The following is a 16359-nucleotide window of genomic DNA, read 5'->3' on the forward strand; positions in this document are numbered from 1 at the left end:
TGTTTATGAGAAAAAAATACAACTTAAGAAATTTAAATTATATGTCCAAACAAAACTTCAATTTCAAATCGACTGTCTTCGTTTTGATTTTTTGACCAGCAAAAAAATTGGTGCAGCACCCTCCAATCATGATTTGCCACATAATTATTTGTTAATTATTTATTTTATTTCCTTTTTTTTTCTTTTCTTTTCCCTTTCTGCTTCCCATCAACACTGCTAGCTTGTCTTAACCACCATCACTCCCATAGCTACCACCATCATCACAACCAACACCAAATTAGAATCTACAAATCAAAATTACCACCAAATCAAAAACACTATCAAATCACCACCACTAAACTACCACCATGAAATCACCACTTGAAAAATCTCAACAACAACATATGCAGTGTAATCCCATAAGTGGGATCTGGAGAGGGTAGGATGTACGCAGACTTACACCTACCTTTGTGAGGTAGAGGGGTTGTTTCCGATAAACCCTCGACTCAAAATAAAAAAGACATAGGATAACAAGATACAGAACAAATGCAGCAACAGATAGTAACACACATTGAAGATTAAGCAACTATGCAATAGCTAAATAGTACTACAAGACATAAAAAACTACGCGATACCTAAATAATATTACTAAAATAGGTAAGGGGAGAGGAGTAGGCTAGCCCCCATCCTCCCTCACACAAAGTGTGACACTACTCAGCTATCCACTAACCTTCTACCCTAATCCTCGACCTCCATACCTTCCTATCTAAGATCATGTCCTCGATCCACCAAAAGTACGTCCTATCTAATCACCTCCTCAGTTCTTCTTCGGCCTACCTTTACCTCTCCTAAGCCTTGCTACAGCCAACCTATCACACTCCTTACTAGCGCATCCTCTTCACATACCTGAACCATCTCAGTCGCGCATCCCTCATCTTGTCCGTTACTGATGCCACTCCTATCCTGTTGCATATAGCTTCGTTCCTAATCATATCTCTCCAAGTGAGCACACACATCCATCTGAGCATCCTCATCTCTGCTACCTTTATCTTCTGAACGTGAGTGTTCTTGACAGGCCAACACTCTGCCCCGTACAACAACGTTGGTCTAACACCACTATGCAGAACTTACCTTTAAGCCTTGGTGACACCTTCTTATCGCATAGTACCCTGGAGGCGAGTCTCCATTTCACCCATCCCGCTCCAACACGATGTGCGACATCATCTTCAATCTCCCTGTTTCGGTGGATTATGGTATAGACCTCAAAATCTCAAAAATAAAATCCACCAGGTTAAGGCATAGACCTCCACTGAGGACCATCGTAGCCCAACTAGTGTATCTAAAAAAAAAAAAAAAAAAAAAAAAATCCAGGGAGGAGTCATGTTCCTTACTAGTGTATCTAATGACTCCCAGAATTTCATTCTCTCTGCTTGATCACACTTTGCAAAACAGTGCTTACACTATTACTAGATAACACGTAAAATAGGATGATTGCAATGACAACAATCAGCATATAAGGTAACAGATTTAGAGGATCAATGGACATTTATCAGAAACACCTCCATAACCATACTCTCAAAGGTTTTAAAAGGAGAAACCCCAACGATGGCGAAACAGAGATCATGAAAAAGGAAAAACACTCAAATTCTGCTGCTTCTACTTCTGCTTCCCTTGAATTGACGAAGAAACCTAACTATAGGGGACATTATAGGGAGGTCCTGCCTGTTTGCACATATATCAAAATTATAGTTGGAAGAAAAATGTTAAAAATGAAATTCAGAGAGAAACAAATGGACACTTGCAATTCATGCACATGTTGCCAATAAACCTCAGTAGCATCCCTAAAATATTCAGCAGAATCATCATCAAAGAAACCGGGATTGCTGTTTACCAAGTTAAATTTGAACAAATTGCCAACCAATGAGTTGCAGCAGACAAGAATGCATCAGCTGTCCAGCATATATATTTGCGTGCTCCAGAACTTCCCCAAACTGACCAAGAATTTCAGTTACCTCAAAGCAGTGAGGTGATGACAACTAGTAACATTGGTAGACTGCTACATTTTCAAAAGTCTATGCTACTTCTAATTCACTGTTACATAGCATGGAAGAAGGAGAGGTAAAAAGGCCAATTCTTACCACTTATCAATTATGTAAATTTGGCCATGACATACAACAATGGTGTTTGTCAAAGAGAAGAAAAAAGGAGAAAAGTAGCTTGAATGTGAATAAAAAGACTTGAAATATTATATTACTAGATGATAGAAAAAGATATTGTAACAATTCCTGAAAATTTGTTTTACAGGAAAAAGCATTATACCATAGTCTAGGTTTGAAGTTTTGAAAACTTGCAAAACAGTATATGGTGTCTTAACATCTTTAAAAACACTATTAAATGAATTATGACAGAGGGCAATAAGTTTAAACTTATAAATATACAGAATTCAGACCAATCTAAAAGCAGAGTGTATACACACAGACATATATTAGAACATCACAGAGATATATAAATCAATAATGGTAGGCATGGTTTATTCATCTCTTACAGAAACTTGATTAGTCTGTTTGCTCTTATTCTTCTCAATTTCAGAACCTTTTTAAATAAGGTAAAATAGTTATCAAAATTTAAGACCCTTTCTCCAAAAGTGCTAATGTGACTCATCCATCGCAAGAAATAAATAAAGGACCAAAATCTTTCCCATATGTTCTTTCGAGATGGGCGTTCCACGTATCTAAAATGCAATAGCCCTGGCATACTTTGACTCAAAAGAAAGGTGAAGGATTTGGCAACAAGCAAACAGCTTTCCATCATAGTTGCAAAGGTTCATACCTTAACTACCAACTGGTCGCTCCTCTAGTTGAAGTAGCAGCTCCTTTTTCTTTGCCTAGGTTATACCTTCGTAATACTCCATAATGAAATTGTTTCTACTCTCCCCAATCTTCACTTTACACCACGCCGACTCCCCTTCCGTCATAAGGCGTGGACGAAGGCAAACTCACTCATGCGTTCAAGATCTTCACACCAGGTTCTTTTCTGAATGATTAGAAAGACCAACTCTGGCACCAGTGAGAACAAGATGGTTAGATGCCAATTGAAAGAGTGGCACTAGTTCTTGCTCCAGTATGGAAGTTTCATTGACGATGTACTATGATAACTTTCTGTTTTGTCAAGGCCTGCATATAGTGGACAAACAAACAGAATGATCAAATAGATGTTTCACATATAAACCTACCTTGTCGAACATTGTTGGACAAAAACCCCTTAATTAATGATTTCCTTTGTCTTTTTCGCTTATCAAACAGGGTTTCCTTATAGGATTACCAATTACTTTGATGAATTACAAATTTTGAGCATTTTGGTAGCTATGCGAACACAAGTCCAATTTACTCCTAAATAGTATCACTAATAGTATCCACATTCAAGCTCCAAATGGTAATCACAACGTTACTTCATAGCAAATTAAGTAAGTTAATCGAACTTGCATTCCTTAAGAAGTAAGAAAATCAAATTGTATCATAAATGATGGAGATAGCAGTTTGAGGTATGAAATACTAAAATGACTTATATTTTCTTTCACTGTCCAGCTTTTTAAAAAAAAATACAGTTTATGATATTTCCACTAATTCCATAAAAGAAGAGAGGTGTGAAGTAAGACGACCAAAACCAAGAAATCCTCTAATTTAAAAGCAGTAGGCCTGTGGTGGTGTTTTAGGAGACTGAATAAAGTTTCTATCAGGTGCTTCCCATATAAGAGCAATTACCAGTGTCAGAAGCTGACTATGAGGTCCAATTAGCAAATACCACAAAGTGTTCAAGAACTAAGCAGTTGCAACTTTTATTGGGCTACTGAAAAATATTGTCAAGCATTGCATCCTCTGTGAAATTTCACCTATATATATTTATTCTTATTATTTTATTTTTGTACCGGGAAATCACGAGGACCAGTGGCGTACGGTTCGAAACTCGGTGGATAATTGGTCCGGCCCTCTACCCTTCTCCACTTAAATACTAGGCTTTTGCCCGCGGTAGGGTTCGAACACATGACGAGCGTCTAACCCACATATCACGTGTTGCACTCTTAACACTAGAGCAAAGCCCTGTGAGCAATTTCACCTACATATATCATAACCAGCTTTTGACAGACTGCCTTTTGGATGTCCTAAACTGGTTGATTTTCCATCTCTTGTTTGAAACATATCCATGGTGTTCCATCTTTTGTTATTTCTGACTTATAAGTTATATATCATGTAGAATTTCTTTTATTTTTTTATTTTTTTTTTTATGATTAAATCATGCAGAAATTTCAACATATTCAATTTTGAACATTATTATTTTAATACACTTGATGTAGAGCTTCTGTCAGTACTGGCATAATAAGTTAGTCAAGTTCACTCCTAGGTGTTAATATATAAATCTGTATGAGACAAAAAAATGGGACTCAGGAGTACTTCTCATAGGACTTGGAGAGAAAAAAAATTCACCAGAACATTTTACCGAGATCCCTGCTTCATGAAAGACATTCACACAATACTGGACAAATAAACGAAATCAATAAAAGATGCATACCTTGACTGAGTTTTGAAGCTTACGAAGCCTCTGATCGGATGAAGCTTCTTTGCCGAAGAGCAGTTTCTCCAATATGTAAGCTGGAAAAGGAGATGAAAACAAGCCCTCCTTACTACTAAAGACCATACCTGTTTGTCCAATGACAGTCTCTTACTAACCCCAATCTGAATGAAGTGATTGGGTCAAGGAATGCATCATGAAACCTCATTTCTCTCTCCGTTACATTTTGGGCCACGTCAAACTGTGAAAGGAGAAATATGTAGGATAACTATTTCCAAGTGACATCCACTTTGCTGTCCTGTATATGAACCAGGAACTCAACAGACATTCCACTGAGGTTCACTGACCGTCGAATTTCTACAATTTCAACGAAGCTGAAAATCAGGAGCGACCCCCAGCAATTCTGTAGCCAAAACAGTTACTGCAGCTGCAGGATGGCAGTCTATCACTAGTCAGCTTCATACAGGTCAGCTATCATGGTTCAACATGAATAACTTCTTAATCAAGCGCAGAGACAGCCAGTCCTCTGTACGCATACTAGAAGTACCTATGTTATTTGTACATTTGTATCTAACAACCATTACCAATTGATAGAGCAGCAAGAAAAGAAACCGCGGGCTTCATTTGCTTCACTCGATCTATGGATTTTGCCGCCTTTTTCTCTTTGCTTTTAAATCAACTACAATAATCGAAATGTTATCTGTACTATTTCTCCCAAGAGATATTTCAGTCAAGCTGTCAGCAACTGTTTGAGCTGCAGGAGTCTCATCATCTGACATAGATCTGCGTCGCCGTCTTAAAATGCGACGGGCCACCTCTCCCACCTCGTCATTTGACATGACATCCCAAAGACCGTCACTGGCCAGTATCAGACACTTGTCTTCATCACTCCTTGTTGTGAAAGTTATTTCAGGCACAGGAATAATCCATGGTCTCAAGTACCTATCACCTAAACCAAGAGTATCAAAAGGAAGCGATCAAGTACATTCACACAAGGCTTAAGATGATGGAGCTGGAGGCTCTGACTTTAAAAGGAAGTGAATTTGCCCTTTCTAGTTTCTACTTTACTGAAAAGTACATTGAGATTAGTTGTCTCTTGAGTACTTCACATTTTGAATTTAAAACTACTTTGTTCTTGTAACTTCCAAACTGCAGCTTCACTTTAGCTTACTTTCACCAATAGAGGAGAAATAATTTAAAAGCATAAATGTAGAAATCAAAGAATGAGAGGAAATATATGCTTTGAAATAGGGAATTCCATTATCCACTGCATGAGACAACTAAAAGTATTTCATCATGAAACTTACCAACACGTAAACAGAATTTTAGGACTTACTAGAATGAAAAATCTATAACACTGATGCTATGTAAGTTTGTAAGTATTCTACAACATCTCCTCTTTCCTTTACCAAAGCATTTACATCCAAATTCCTTATCTATCTATATTTATTTATTTTGTTGATATGGTAAACACCACCCAAACTCCCCTAACCAAGAGCTCCACAATGGCCCTTCTTTACTTTGCTCCCTTTTGTAACTAACTTGAACCCACAATCTTTTGTTTTTTTTTTTGTTTGTTGATGGAGGGTCCTTACCACTAGACTATCCCTCTCTTGTCATTATCTAAACCTTTATCAGAATCTATTGAGACAAATACAAATTTTCCATCGGCAAATGCCCCCAAAAAAAGTCGTCTCCTGCCACCATCAAAGAGAGAAAAGAAGAATTAAGAAGAGGACTTCATATTCTCAGCTTTAGCGCAAAAGGTAAGTGTAGCCGATGTAGCCCCTAAACTTCTTTGGAGAGCTTGGCAAAGAACTAAAAGTCAAGTCTCTTAAAATAGAATTAATAATAGGGATGCCCTCAGTCAAGACTTCTAATGGAACCCGGCCTACAACTTATTCTCAGCACTAAAGGGATTACTCTCTTCCCCTCCAGAACCATCTAATCTCTATCCCTTATGATCTAGTCCTTGCACCTCCAACCAAATTGTATTTTCCCAAGTGGCTCATATTAAAAAGGAAAGTAATTGAAGGCAACAAGTGCTATCATAACTGCTGTTTGCAACCTAAATGATGCAAGAAAGAAAAACAATAATAGAAGTGTAAGGGCCTTCTCCTTTTCTAGGTAAGGTTTGCCACCTTTCAGAATTCACGAGTAAGAAGGTACAGAAAACAGCGCGAAATAATTATGCCTGAAATATATGGAAATCACCATTTCTGTTAACATTTAATGGTTGTGCAAAATAATCTACGTCATACAAGATATAAAACAGGTTAAGTCAAGCCACTAGTTTTTTGCATATCCTTTCATGACACTTGATTTTTCTTGAGACGAATGTGCTATCTAGTTGTGCAGTGAAGATAGTCATAGACCCTTATCCTTAATGATGGGAAAAATGATCCATGGCGTTCAGATTTAACCTACTGCTTATCAGACATACGCAAGAATTTGTGGACATTGCTGCTAACTCAATGACAAACTAATTGATATCCTTAAGTTGTGAAAGTTGAAACCATCAAGTTAGAAAAAGAATTAGTCTGTATTACATACACATTCAATCAACTTGTTGTCAATCCAAACTTCTGGTTAGGAAGGATAAAATAACTAACTTCAAGAATATAGTTAAGCATGGCCATAGTGTTGCCAAAGGCTCGTTGAGGCAAGGTTAAGTCCTGAAGCTAGGTGAAGCCCATGTTACCAAATTGCCTAGGTGATGCTTTAGTGCAAACACCACGACACATGTTGCTCATCCACTGACTCTCTCTTTAAGAGGGAAGTACTAGCATATAAATATAGTTTGTAAAATCATACATTAATTGTCAGCCAAATGTTATAAATGAATTATTTAGTGACTAGGAATCAGAAATTAGAAATTCAGTATAAGAATACTAGTCACTAAACTTAAAATATAATCTTCACATCAGAATTAGAAATAGAAAATGGTTATTGAACTTTACTCCAAATAACTGTTATTTCAAAAGTTCAGCTTCACTATAGTTTTTTGAATTCTTTCGTCCAAATAATTGTTGTTTCTGTCTATAGTTATTTTACCTTAATTAGCGCCTTTCTTCACCAAAGGCAATCCTTTATCGAAACTTAAAATATAATCTTTACATCAGAATTAGAAATACAAATGGTTATTGAACTTTACTCCAAATAATCGTTATTTCAAAATTTCAGCTTCACTATAGTTTTTTGAATTCTTTCGTCCAAATAATTGTTGTTTCTGTCTATAGTTATTTTGCCTTAATTAGCGCCTTTCTTCACCAAAGGCAATCCTTTATTGAACTTTGAACTTAAGGCCCCTTCAGACCTTGACACTTTTCTGCTCTTTTTGTCTTTGACAACTCTTTTTAATCCATGTAATAGACATGTATTAGTAAACCTATTGTCAGGCATCACAACCAAGATATCCTGCTCCTCGGGAACACGTGATCATTCAAAAGCATCTCAATGAATTAAAATAAGATATTTCTTTCAACAGGTCATGCATTCAAGCAGAGAAATAGGATACTTATTTATCTTATAAACCAGGGGAAATCACTTCTGAGGGCAATGACAATAAACGGAGTGTTTAAATTTTCTCACCAACTGAAGGAAATCACGTTTAACTGCAGTAGATGGAATGTTTAACCTTTCTCCTCAGGAATTATAAGTTTCTCTAGAGAGAATGAGATTCATAGACAAGAAAGATCAGACAAAATCGCTAATCAAGAGGAAACACCAAAAAGGCAAACCACAGTGAAGTCTGTGAAGAAAGAATGGAGCACAAAAATACCTATAGCTCTGGACATTGCAAGAACTCCAAATACTCTAGCGCCATTCCAGTTTATGACTTTTCCTCCTTGTTCTTCAATTCTTAGAAGTTCATCTTCTCTATCAGGCTGTAAAAAACAAGAAGTGTTTTCCTTTAAACCTGGTCAGTGAAATTAAATGTGATGGTAATGGATCTGTTCCTGATCCGAAACATTAAAGAAAATTCTAAGAAACCATGGTAAAGAAAAATGTTTCATAGCTTCATTTTAATTTGCCAAAAGTATCCCAGGTAGCAATACTTCAAAATCATATAATTAATGATACTAAAAGACCTTATGATTGACAGTTAGGCAATTGCATCAATCCCAGTAGATACAAGAAACTAATGGGACCAAAAGACCTTCTGATCGACGGTTAAGGCAATTGTATCAGTCCCCCTGCAAAGCACTGCCCTCGAGTCACCACAATTAGATGCTATAATCTGGCAACCAGATAGAATGGCCACCACAGCCGGAGATCCAACCATTTCCAGTGATGGTGCCTCAATGAAAATTTCATTATCTACTCTTTCAAAACTTCTAACAAATGCTGCTTCCCACTTTTTTTGCCAGTGGTGAACATCATTTGTTTCTTGGTCCAATTCTTCTGCTACAACTTCATGCATCCTTTTCTCACAAAATTCCGCCACCTATGAAGTTTTAGAAAGGTTACAGATATCTCTTCAGCCTCTTAAACAAAGTGATATTTCAAGTACTTCAACCTTATAAATGGAAACAGAGGCATCTAAAATGTTCAACAAACAGCATACAGAAAGTCGGAACCCAAAAAATAAAAAAACTAAATAGAATTTACTGCTGCATTAATTAAGTATTCTAGCTTCAGTATAAATGTGAGACAACATTTGTGTTTTCCGTCAGGATTTCACTAAAATCAAGTATAGTTAATCCTTGTACAAGATTTCAAAGTAATGCAATTCACTAAGGGAAGCAAGTGAAAAGTGGGAGCTGGTCTAAAAACAGATTTCTGGAATGAACAATGGTTAGGAGAAGACAAGCTGAGAGCTCTCTTCCCAGATCTATACATCATAAGCCTCCAAGAAAATGCCACTGTTTCACAGATGTGGAGTACTCACTGGTGGAATCTAATTTTCAGAAGAGCCTTAAATGATTGGGAGGTTGGTAGAGTAGCAAGTTTGCTCCAGGTACTGAACTCTTTCCAAGGTATTTCCAGTGGCCCTAACAAGCCAACTTGGAGTCTGCATAGCAAGGGAGTCTTCACTGTAAAGTCTGGCTACTGGAAGACGAACAATAACCAGTCACTGACTGTAATCTGGCCTTGGAAGTTAATTGGAAAGTAAAAATCCCTCAAAGTCTCTTGTTTTACATGGCTGGTGATCAAAAGAGCCTGTTTAACTCATGAAGTGTAACAAAGAAACGGAACACAGATCTGCTCAAGGTGTTTTATGTGTGATCAAGATGTAGAGGTCAATGGTCACTTATTCTTACATTGTAAAACAGTTGTAAATCTGTGGAACATGTTCTTGTGTATATTTGGGGTGAGTTGGGTAATACCGAAGACTACTTTTGAAATGCTTAGCAGCTAGAAAGGAATTGGCAGAAGAGGGGTTGAGGAGGATCGGCGGAAGACTGTCCCAGCATGCATTTGGTGGACATTATGGAAAGAAAGAAATGCTAGATGTTTTGATGGGAAGAACAATAGCATGCAGAAGATCAAGATGAAATGTCTTAGGCTACTTTATTTTTGGTGTAACCAAGATATGGTGGGGGAAGTAGAAGCTTTAGTTTATTTCATAGGTCAACTGTAAAGGTTTTTAGTTTTTTTTTTTTTTTTAAGATATCATCTGCCCATTGTGGGTTGTAAATTCCCACCTGATGAGTTTTTTTGTGTGAATATAAAGATAAAATTTACCTCAAAAAAAACTAAGGGAAGCAAGTGAAGGCATGTTGTAGAGACAATGCCCAGCGGAAAACTTGAAAGCCAAAGCTTTATCATCGATCATCTATTGTGCATTATTCACCATAAAATATAGCAAAAAAGGAAAGCAAGTTGGAGCTTGAGCGTCAATTCTGAAATAAATTGTCTTCTGAAAGTCATCATACAATAGTATTTTCTAATTCTACAAGCTCCCAGATAATGCTTATATGCTCTCTATTTTTTAGCTTTCGACCTACCAAACCAGATGCTAGTGCAATCAAAGAAATGCATTGCTATTCTCCAACTAAACAACGCTACAAAGAAAATAGTAAATTCTAGTTATATAGATGGATCTATAACTACAATCAACATTTACCTGACGTTAACTACTTTTTTTTAATGATCGAGAAATCGGTCTGTTTCTACTTAAGATCCTGCAACAGTTCTATTGCCTGAATCTTAAGCAGAAACAGAAGGATTTCAGCTAGTGTCCAGGAGATTGTCCAAGTGATGAGATAAATCTCCTTGGTCTGAATCAATCCATTAAAAGCATTTTTTTTTTTTTTTTTTACAATCACTTATTTGATCTGATTAGTCTGGGCTGTTTATTCATATTGTGTACCAGCTCTTAAAATCAATAAAACGTTCACTCGACATTATGTGCATTATCACCGCTCAACTACCACCACAGCACCACCAGGCACCAGTCTCCATCGCACAACCACCAACTCCAGCCTCTACTGCACAACCACCTATAATGCTATTCATCAGCACCAGCAAACACCACATAACCATCAGCATCAACCACCATCGTACAATCACAACTAGTCACACTGCAACCGTGGCCAGCAATTACAACCACACAACCATCACTTCCTTTTTTTTATGACAAGGGAACCTGTAGTTGCTACCCCTCGAGCACGCACAGAGTAAAGCTCGCTCCAGTGTAAAAGCCCGCAAACCACACAGGAGAGATACATTGCACTAGATAAGGCCTTGTGCGACAAGCTCAATCGAGAAAACATGCAGTAGGTTTCGAACCTGAGACCCCCATTTGGATACCCTGCTCAACCAACTCAGCCACCCTAGCGGGTGCCATCACTTCAACCACTACTGCTATTATTTCACCAACAACCATGACCACCAGTTACAACCGCACAACCATCCCTATTACCACTGCTGCTATTACTTCTTAGTTTTAAGAATGTGCTTCATCAAATTTAGAATGTTTCCAATATTTTATGGATATAATTATTTAATCTTTATATTTATTACTTTTAAATAAAGTCACTTATACATATTCTGATATTAAGAAAATAGTCTTAGCTATCTAATTTTCAAATATAGATAAAATATCCTAATAATTAAATATTTATTAAGATTCAGATATTTTAATTTAAAAAACGGAGCATATTTACTACCCCATCTAAATTTAAAAGAAAAAGAAATAAGAATAAAATTGTCAAGATAAAATTTTCTGAGGACCAACTAGAAAAAAAAAATACTAGTATAGTTTTCATGTTTGCCACACTAGCCCCATGGTCCCTAGCAATGGGTCCCAAGAAAAGCATCAACAGGGATGTATCAAATTCCTCCAATGAATTAACTAAATTATGGAAACAGCGCTATTGTCAAGGACACATGTACATTACATTACAAATCGACACGCTTTCTTCAATTTCTTTTCATGTGGACCATACTTTGCTCATACGTGTCCTCTCTCTACTAATACAACTCAAGAGACACAACAGCCTACTTTCCGATATTGTTCAAAACATGACACATTCTTCTTTAATTATTTTTTTTAGGACAGCGGGTTCACCAAGCTCTATAGCGTGGTGTCCGAAAAAACCCGGATCACAAATGATATACTGCATGCAGCTTTATCATACATTTCTTCTTCAATTTCTAGGAATCCAAATATGATGATCTATTTAAAACTATAAAAACTTTTATTCCTACTAGTATTTATTTGGGGTAAATTAGTTTTGTAAATTTTTATAAATTTTACGAGGTATATTATTTATTTGTAAGAAAATGAAAATACTGTAACAGATAAGAGAGGGTCATTGTATTTACCTATATTCTATAGCACTGAAACAACGTATATTGCTATAGCACGACACTATTACTCTTATCTAACCTTCTTTTTTATTAAGATTATAAGTATTTAGAGTGTTTCTGTATTTTTTTCAAAATATATAAGTTTTACATAAAATTGCACATATCCGAATTTACCCGGAAAATTAAGTAAGTTAAACTTGTAAGTAAATGAAGAATAACAAAATAGTACTAAATGTGGTACAATACCTGAGATCCACCATGACCATCATAAACACCGAAGAAATGAACAGGAGAAACCTCACCGGAGGTTCTAGAACCAGGAGCCGTACAACCTCCAACATGATCACACGTGGATGACAGCAATCCAGGTACAACCTTAACAGCATCCTCCATCTCTTTCCTTCTCCCTATTACCGACGTAAATCCCCCCGTAACTCCCTTATTATTCCTACCAACACACTGTAACCTAGGCAGTACTGTTGCAGGTAAGATCTCTCCTGAACTAGTGGTGCTACTACTGGATGAGCTTGGAAGATCTTCGGTGCTGAAAATGGAGGAGAGTGTTGAGCTTGCAGAAGATAAGTCTAGGTAGGAAATTGAGTCGACGATGTTCACGCCTTCGTCGATTTGCTCCATTGCTATTATTTTCTCCATAAGGTATGTTAGCGTTGTGCAATTTGGTGAATAGAGAGAAAGAAACAGATGTAGAGATTGAAGAGGAGTGAGAAGAAGAAATACTCTCCGTGTCCTATTTTATGTGTCCAGTTAAAAAAATTTGAGATTCAAATTTTTAAACTTTGAAATACTTTCTCCGTCTCAAATTATTAATTAATTAATTACTTTTAAAACGTTAAATAACTTAAGATAATTATTTTTTAGCCACGACAGATAAATTGAGGTGGAGGGAAGTTTTTTTATTTTTTTAAATATATTTGAAAACTACATAAAAAATATTCTCTTATCCTAATTTATTCACGCTTTTCTTTTTAATCTGTCTAAAAAAGAATATTACATTTTTCATTTAGAATAAATATAATTTTATGTGATAATTTATAATTATATAAATATCTAAATCTTATTTTGGATCATAAATTTTAAAAGTCTTTTTTTTTTAAAAAAATTCTATACATTATTAAATGATATCATATAAATTGAGACAAAAAACTCCTACAAATCACAATAAAAGGCATATATAGAAATTTAGATCAAATAAAATTTTTATTGACTCGCAAAATTTTAAGTGTATCGCGTAAATTGACACGGCAAAAATAGGGAATAGAGGAGAGACAAGCAAGCAAGGGACAGGTGGTGAGGGAGTAAAGTGGGGAAATTGATTGCTAGCTGTACTGATGTTGAGTTTTGCTTAAGGATGCAATGACAAGTGTCTTTGCGTGATCCGGTTGATGTTGTCCCAAGATTCTTCCTGCTCCCTTTTGACTACGTTTATAAAAATGAAAAATAAGGCTGATAGTTGAAAATTTTATTTTATGGAAAAGGGCCAAATATACCCCTGAATTATCGGAAAAGAATCAAATATACCCTTCGTTATACTTTGGGTCTAAATATACCCCTACTGTTATACTTTAAGTTTAAATATATCCCTCCACAATTAAAGTTGACCAAATCGAGTCAAATCCTACATGACACTAATATTTAATAAAATAAATGTCATGTGGCGTGCTACCTCACTAACCAATCCAATTTTACCCCTCTTCTCCCTATCTTCTTCCACCACCACCTCCTCCTCTATTACCACCCTCCTTATGCCCACCACCATTTTGATAAACTCAGACTTAAAGAAGGTGCATTAATTATGGCGGGAATTCCGATTGTTGTGTAACAATCATATCCATTTTGGGAAAAGAAGGGCAACCAGTGTTCAACCCAACACCAAAATGGAAGCTTGCATGCAGCTTGGGTTTGTTAACACTCTCATCTCAATGGCACTTTCAACCAGTGTACTGTGTGTCTCTGTGTAAACACTCATCTCAATGGCACTTCTTCTCCGTCCATCTCCATCGTCACTTCTTTAACCCCATAACCACTTTCTTTAACTCATAGCCACCTAATTGTTCCTTTTCCGTTTATTTTCCCATGGAGACACAGTCCAAGAAGCCGTTTACGCTCGTCATCACTTAGCTTCTGCTCATTCTGATTACTGTCGTTCACTCCGTATCACTAGCTCAGCTCTCTCCACCTTCGCCGCTGGTGAACCACTCTCCGTTTCCGATCACACCCCCGTCGTCCTCCGCACCACCACACCACCACCGCTGTTTACTCCGATGACGTTATCACCGATGATAGCTTCTTCAAAGCTACCTCATATACTCTTTGCCTCATATCATCAACACCGTTAACCTCCATTACAGCAGAAAAAGCCTGTTAAGCTTCCTCATATTTTATCTGGGTCAAGTATTTGTACATGGAAGCTTTCATGCAGCTTGGTGTTGGGCTGAACACTGGTTTCCCTTCTCCCAAAATGGATATGATTGTTACACAATAACCGGAATTCTCGCCATAATTAATGCACCTGCTTTAAGTTTGAGTTTGTAAAAATTGGGGTGGGCATAAGGAGGGTGGTAATAGAGGAGGAGGTGGTGGTGGAAGAAGATAGGGAGAGGAGGGGGTAAAATTGGGTTTATTAGTGAGGTGCCATGCCATATGACATTTATTTTATCAAAATATTAATGCCTTGACTCCATTTTGGTCAACTTTAACTGTGGAGGGGTATATTTAAACTCAAAGCATAACAGTAGGGGTATATTTGAACCCAAAGTATAACAAAAGGTATATTTGACCCTTTTTCGATAGTTCAGGGGTATATTTGGCCCTTTTCCATTTATTTTAACTATATATAAGAGCTAACCATAAGGATTTGTCGTCCTCACAACATTGTTTGATCCTATCAGGATAATACACGTGGTGTTGCTTTTTCCCTGTATATTGGCCCATTTCATTTTCTTATGATCATTCTCATTTGGGCCTTCGTTGGACTTATATTGAACTATATATATACTCTCTTCATTCTGGCTGATGTGATACGTTTCGGATTTTCAGATTCAAACAAGTCTTTTTTAATTGTATTTTTTTTATTTCTTTTAAACATTTTACTTTTTACGTAGCTTTCAAATATATAAATTTTATTAAAAAAAATAAAGATTATATGCATGTATTCATGGTCAAAATTAAACTGTTTGAAAGATTATATGCATGTATGGTCAATATTAAACTGTTTGACTCTCGAAATTTTTGTGCCACATAATGGGGTGGTGAATGGTAGGGATGGGGACTAAGGGAGTCGGGATGAAGATAAGTTGTATTGGACGGCAGGGGGAACATAATGAATGTGGAAATGCCATGGGTCATTTGCACGTTTGTCCCTATTTTGTACTGGTCTTTAATTTTTGCCCCTCAAATGGAACGTATGCCTTCTGAGGCATATGTTCTTTAAGGATCCGGCATGAGTTGTACCAGATTCCTTAAACAACTTATGCCCCAGAAGACATAAGTTCCATTTGAAGGGAAAAAATTAAAGACCAGCCCATTTGAAGAGCAAACCGTGCAATTTTTTGAAATGCCTGCCACGTGTGGAACTTAATTTTCTTACTACCACTAGGGAAGTGATTTTTCACATTTTTAAGGAACTTATTTTTCTTATAGAAAATGTTTTCCAAAAAAGTTAGCCAACCAAATATGAGAAAATTGAAAACTCCATATCGAACACGACCTTTATTTGTTTTAAACCTCCAAAGTTTTGCTTCTTTAGTGAATGTCAAATCTTGTGTCCTTAATATTTGCTGATTCTCCTTCCAAACTTCCTCTATCATAAATAATTTGTTCTTTAAAAGTTATTCAATTATGTGACTAAGAAACTTTAATAATTATGAAGATTTACCAACGAGACATGATTAATGTGATTGTAGATTAAAATAATTGTGCAATAAAAAAAAAACGTGACACAAGTTATATTTTTTTAAAATTAAATTTACATATTTTTATATCATGGGTTCAAGCCCGGGCCTCATGCAACTAGTAAAAATATAAGACCGAAATCAA

General features: G+C 36.4%; 1 protein-coding gene across 2 annotated transcripts; it reads right to left on the bottom strand.

Annotated features, from left to right (window-relative positions):
* Nucleotides 1-1382: 1382 nt before the first annotated feature.
* Nucleotides 1383-12957, bottom strand: LOC132068823 (protein phosphatase 2C 56-like). Of its 2 annotated transcripts, XM_059462556.1 has the most exons (7): nt 12550-12957; nt 8705-8992; nt 8327-8432; nt 4546-5494; nt 2809-3152; nt 1778-1970; nt 1383-1697 (listed from the first exon to the last, which is right to left on the bottom strand). In XM_059462556.1, the coding sequence occupies exons 1-4, from the start codon at nt 12955-12957 to the stop codon at nt 5184-5186; spliced, it is 1113 nt and encodes a 370-aa protein (XP_059318539.1). In that variant the 3' UTR covers nt 1383-1697; nt 1778-1970; nt 2809-3152; nt 4546-5183. The 2 variants fall into 2 exon arrangements, 1 of the variants encoding a protein (XP_059318539.1); XR_009417532.1 differs by lacking the exon at nt 12550-12957 and having other exon boundaries at nt 4546-4972; nt 8327-8846.
* Nucleotides 12958-16359: the final 3402 nt, after the last annotated feature.

This window comes from Lycium ferocissimum, chromosome 8 (assembly GCF_029784015.1).
Source record: "Lycium ferocissimum isolate CSIRO_LF1 chromosome 8, AGI_CSIRO_Lferr_CH_V1, whole genome shotgun sequence".
NCBI classification, from domain to species: Eukaryota; Viridiplantae; Streptophyta; class Magnoliopsida; order Solanales; family Solanaceae; genus Lycium; species Lycium ferocissimum.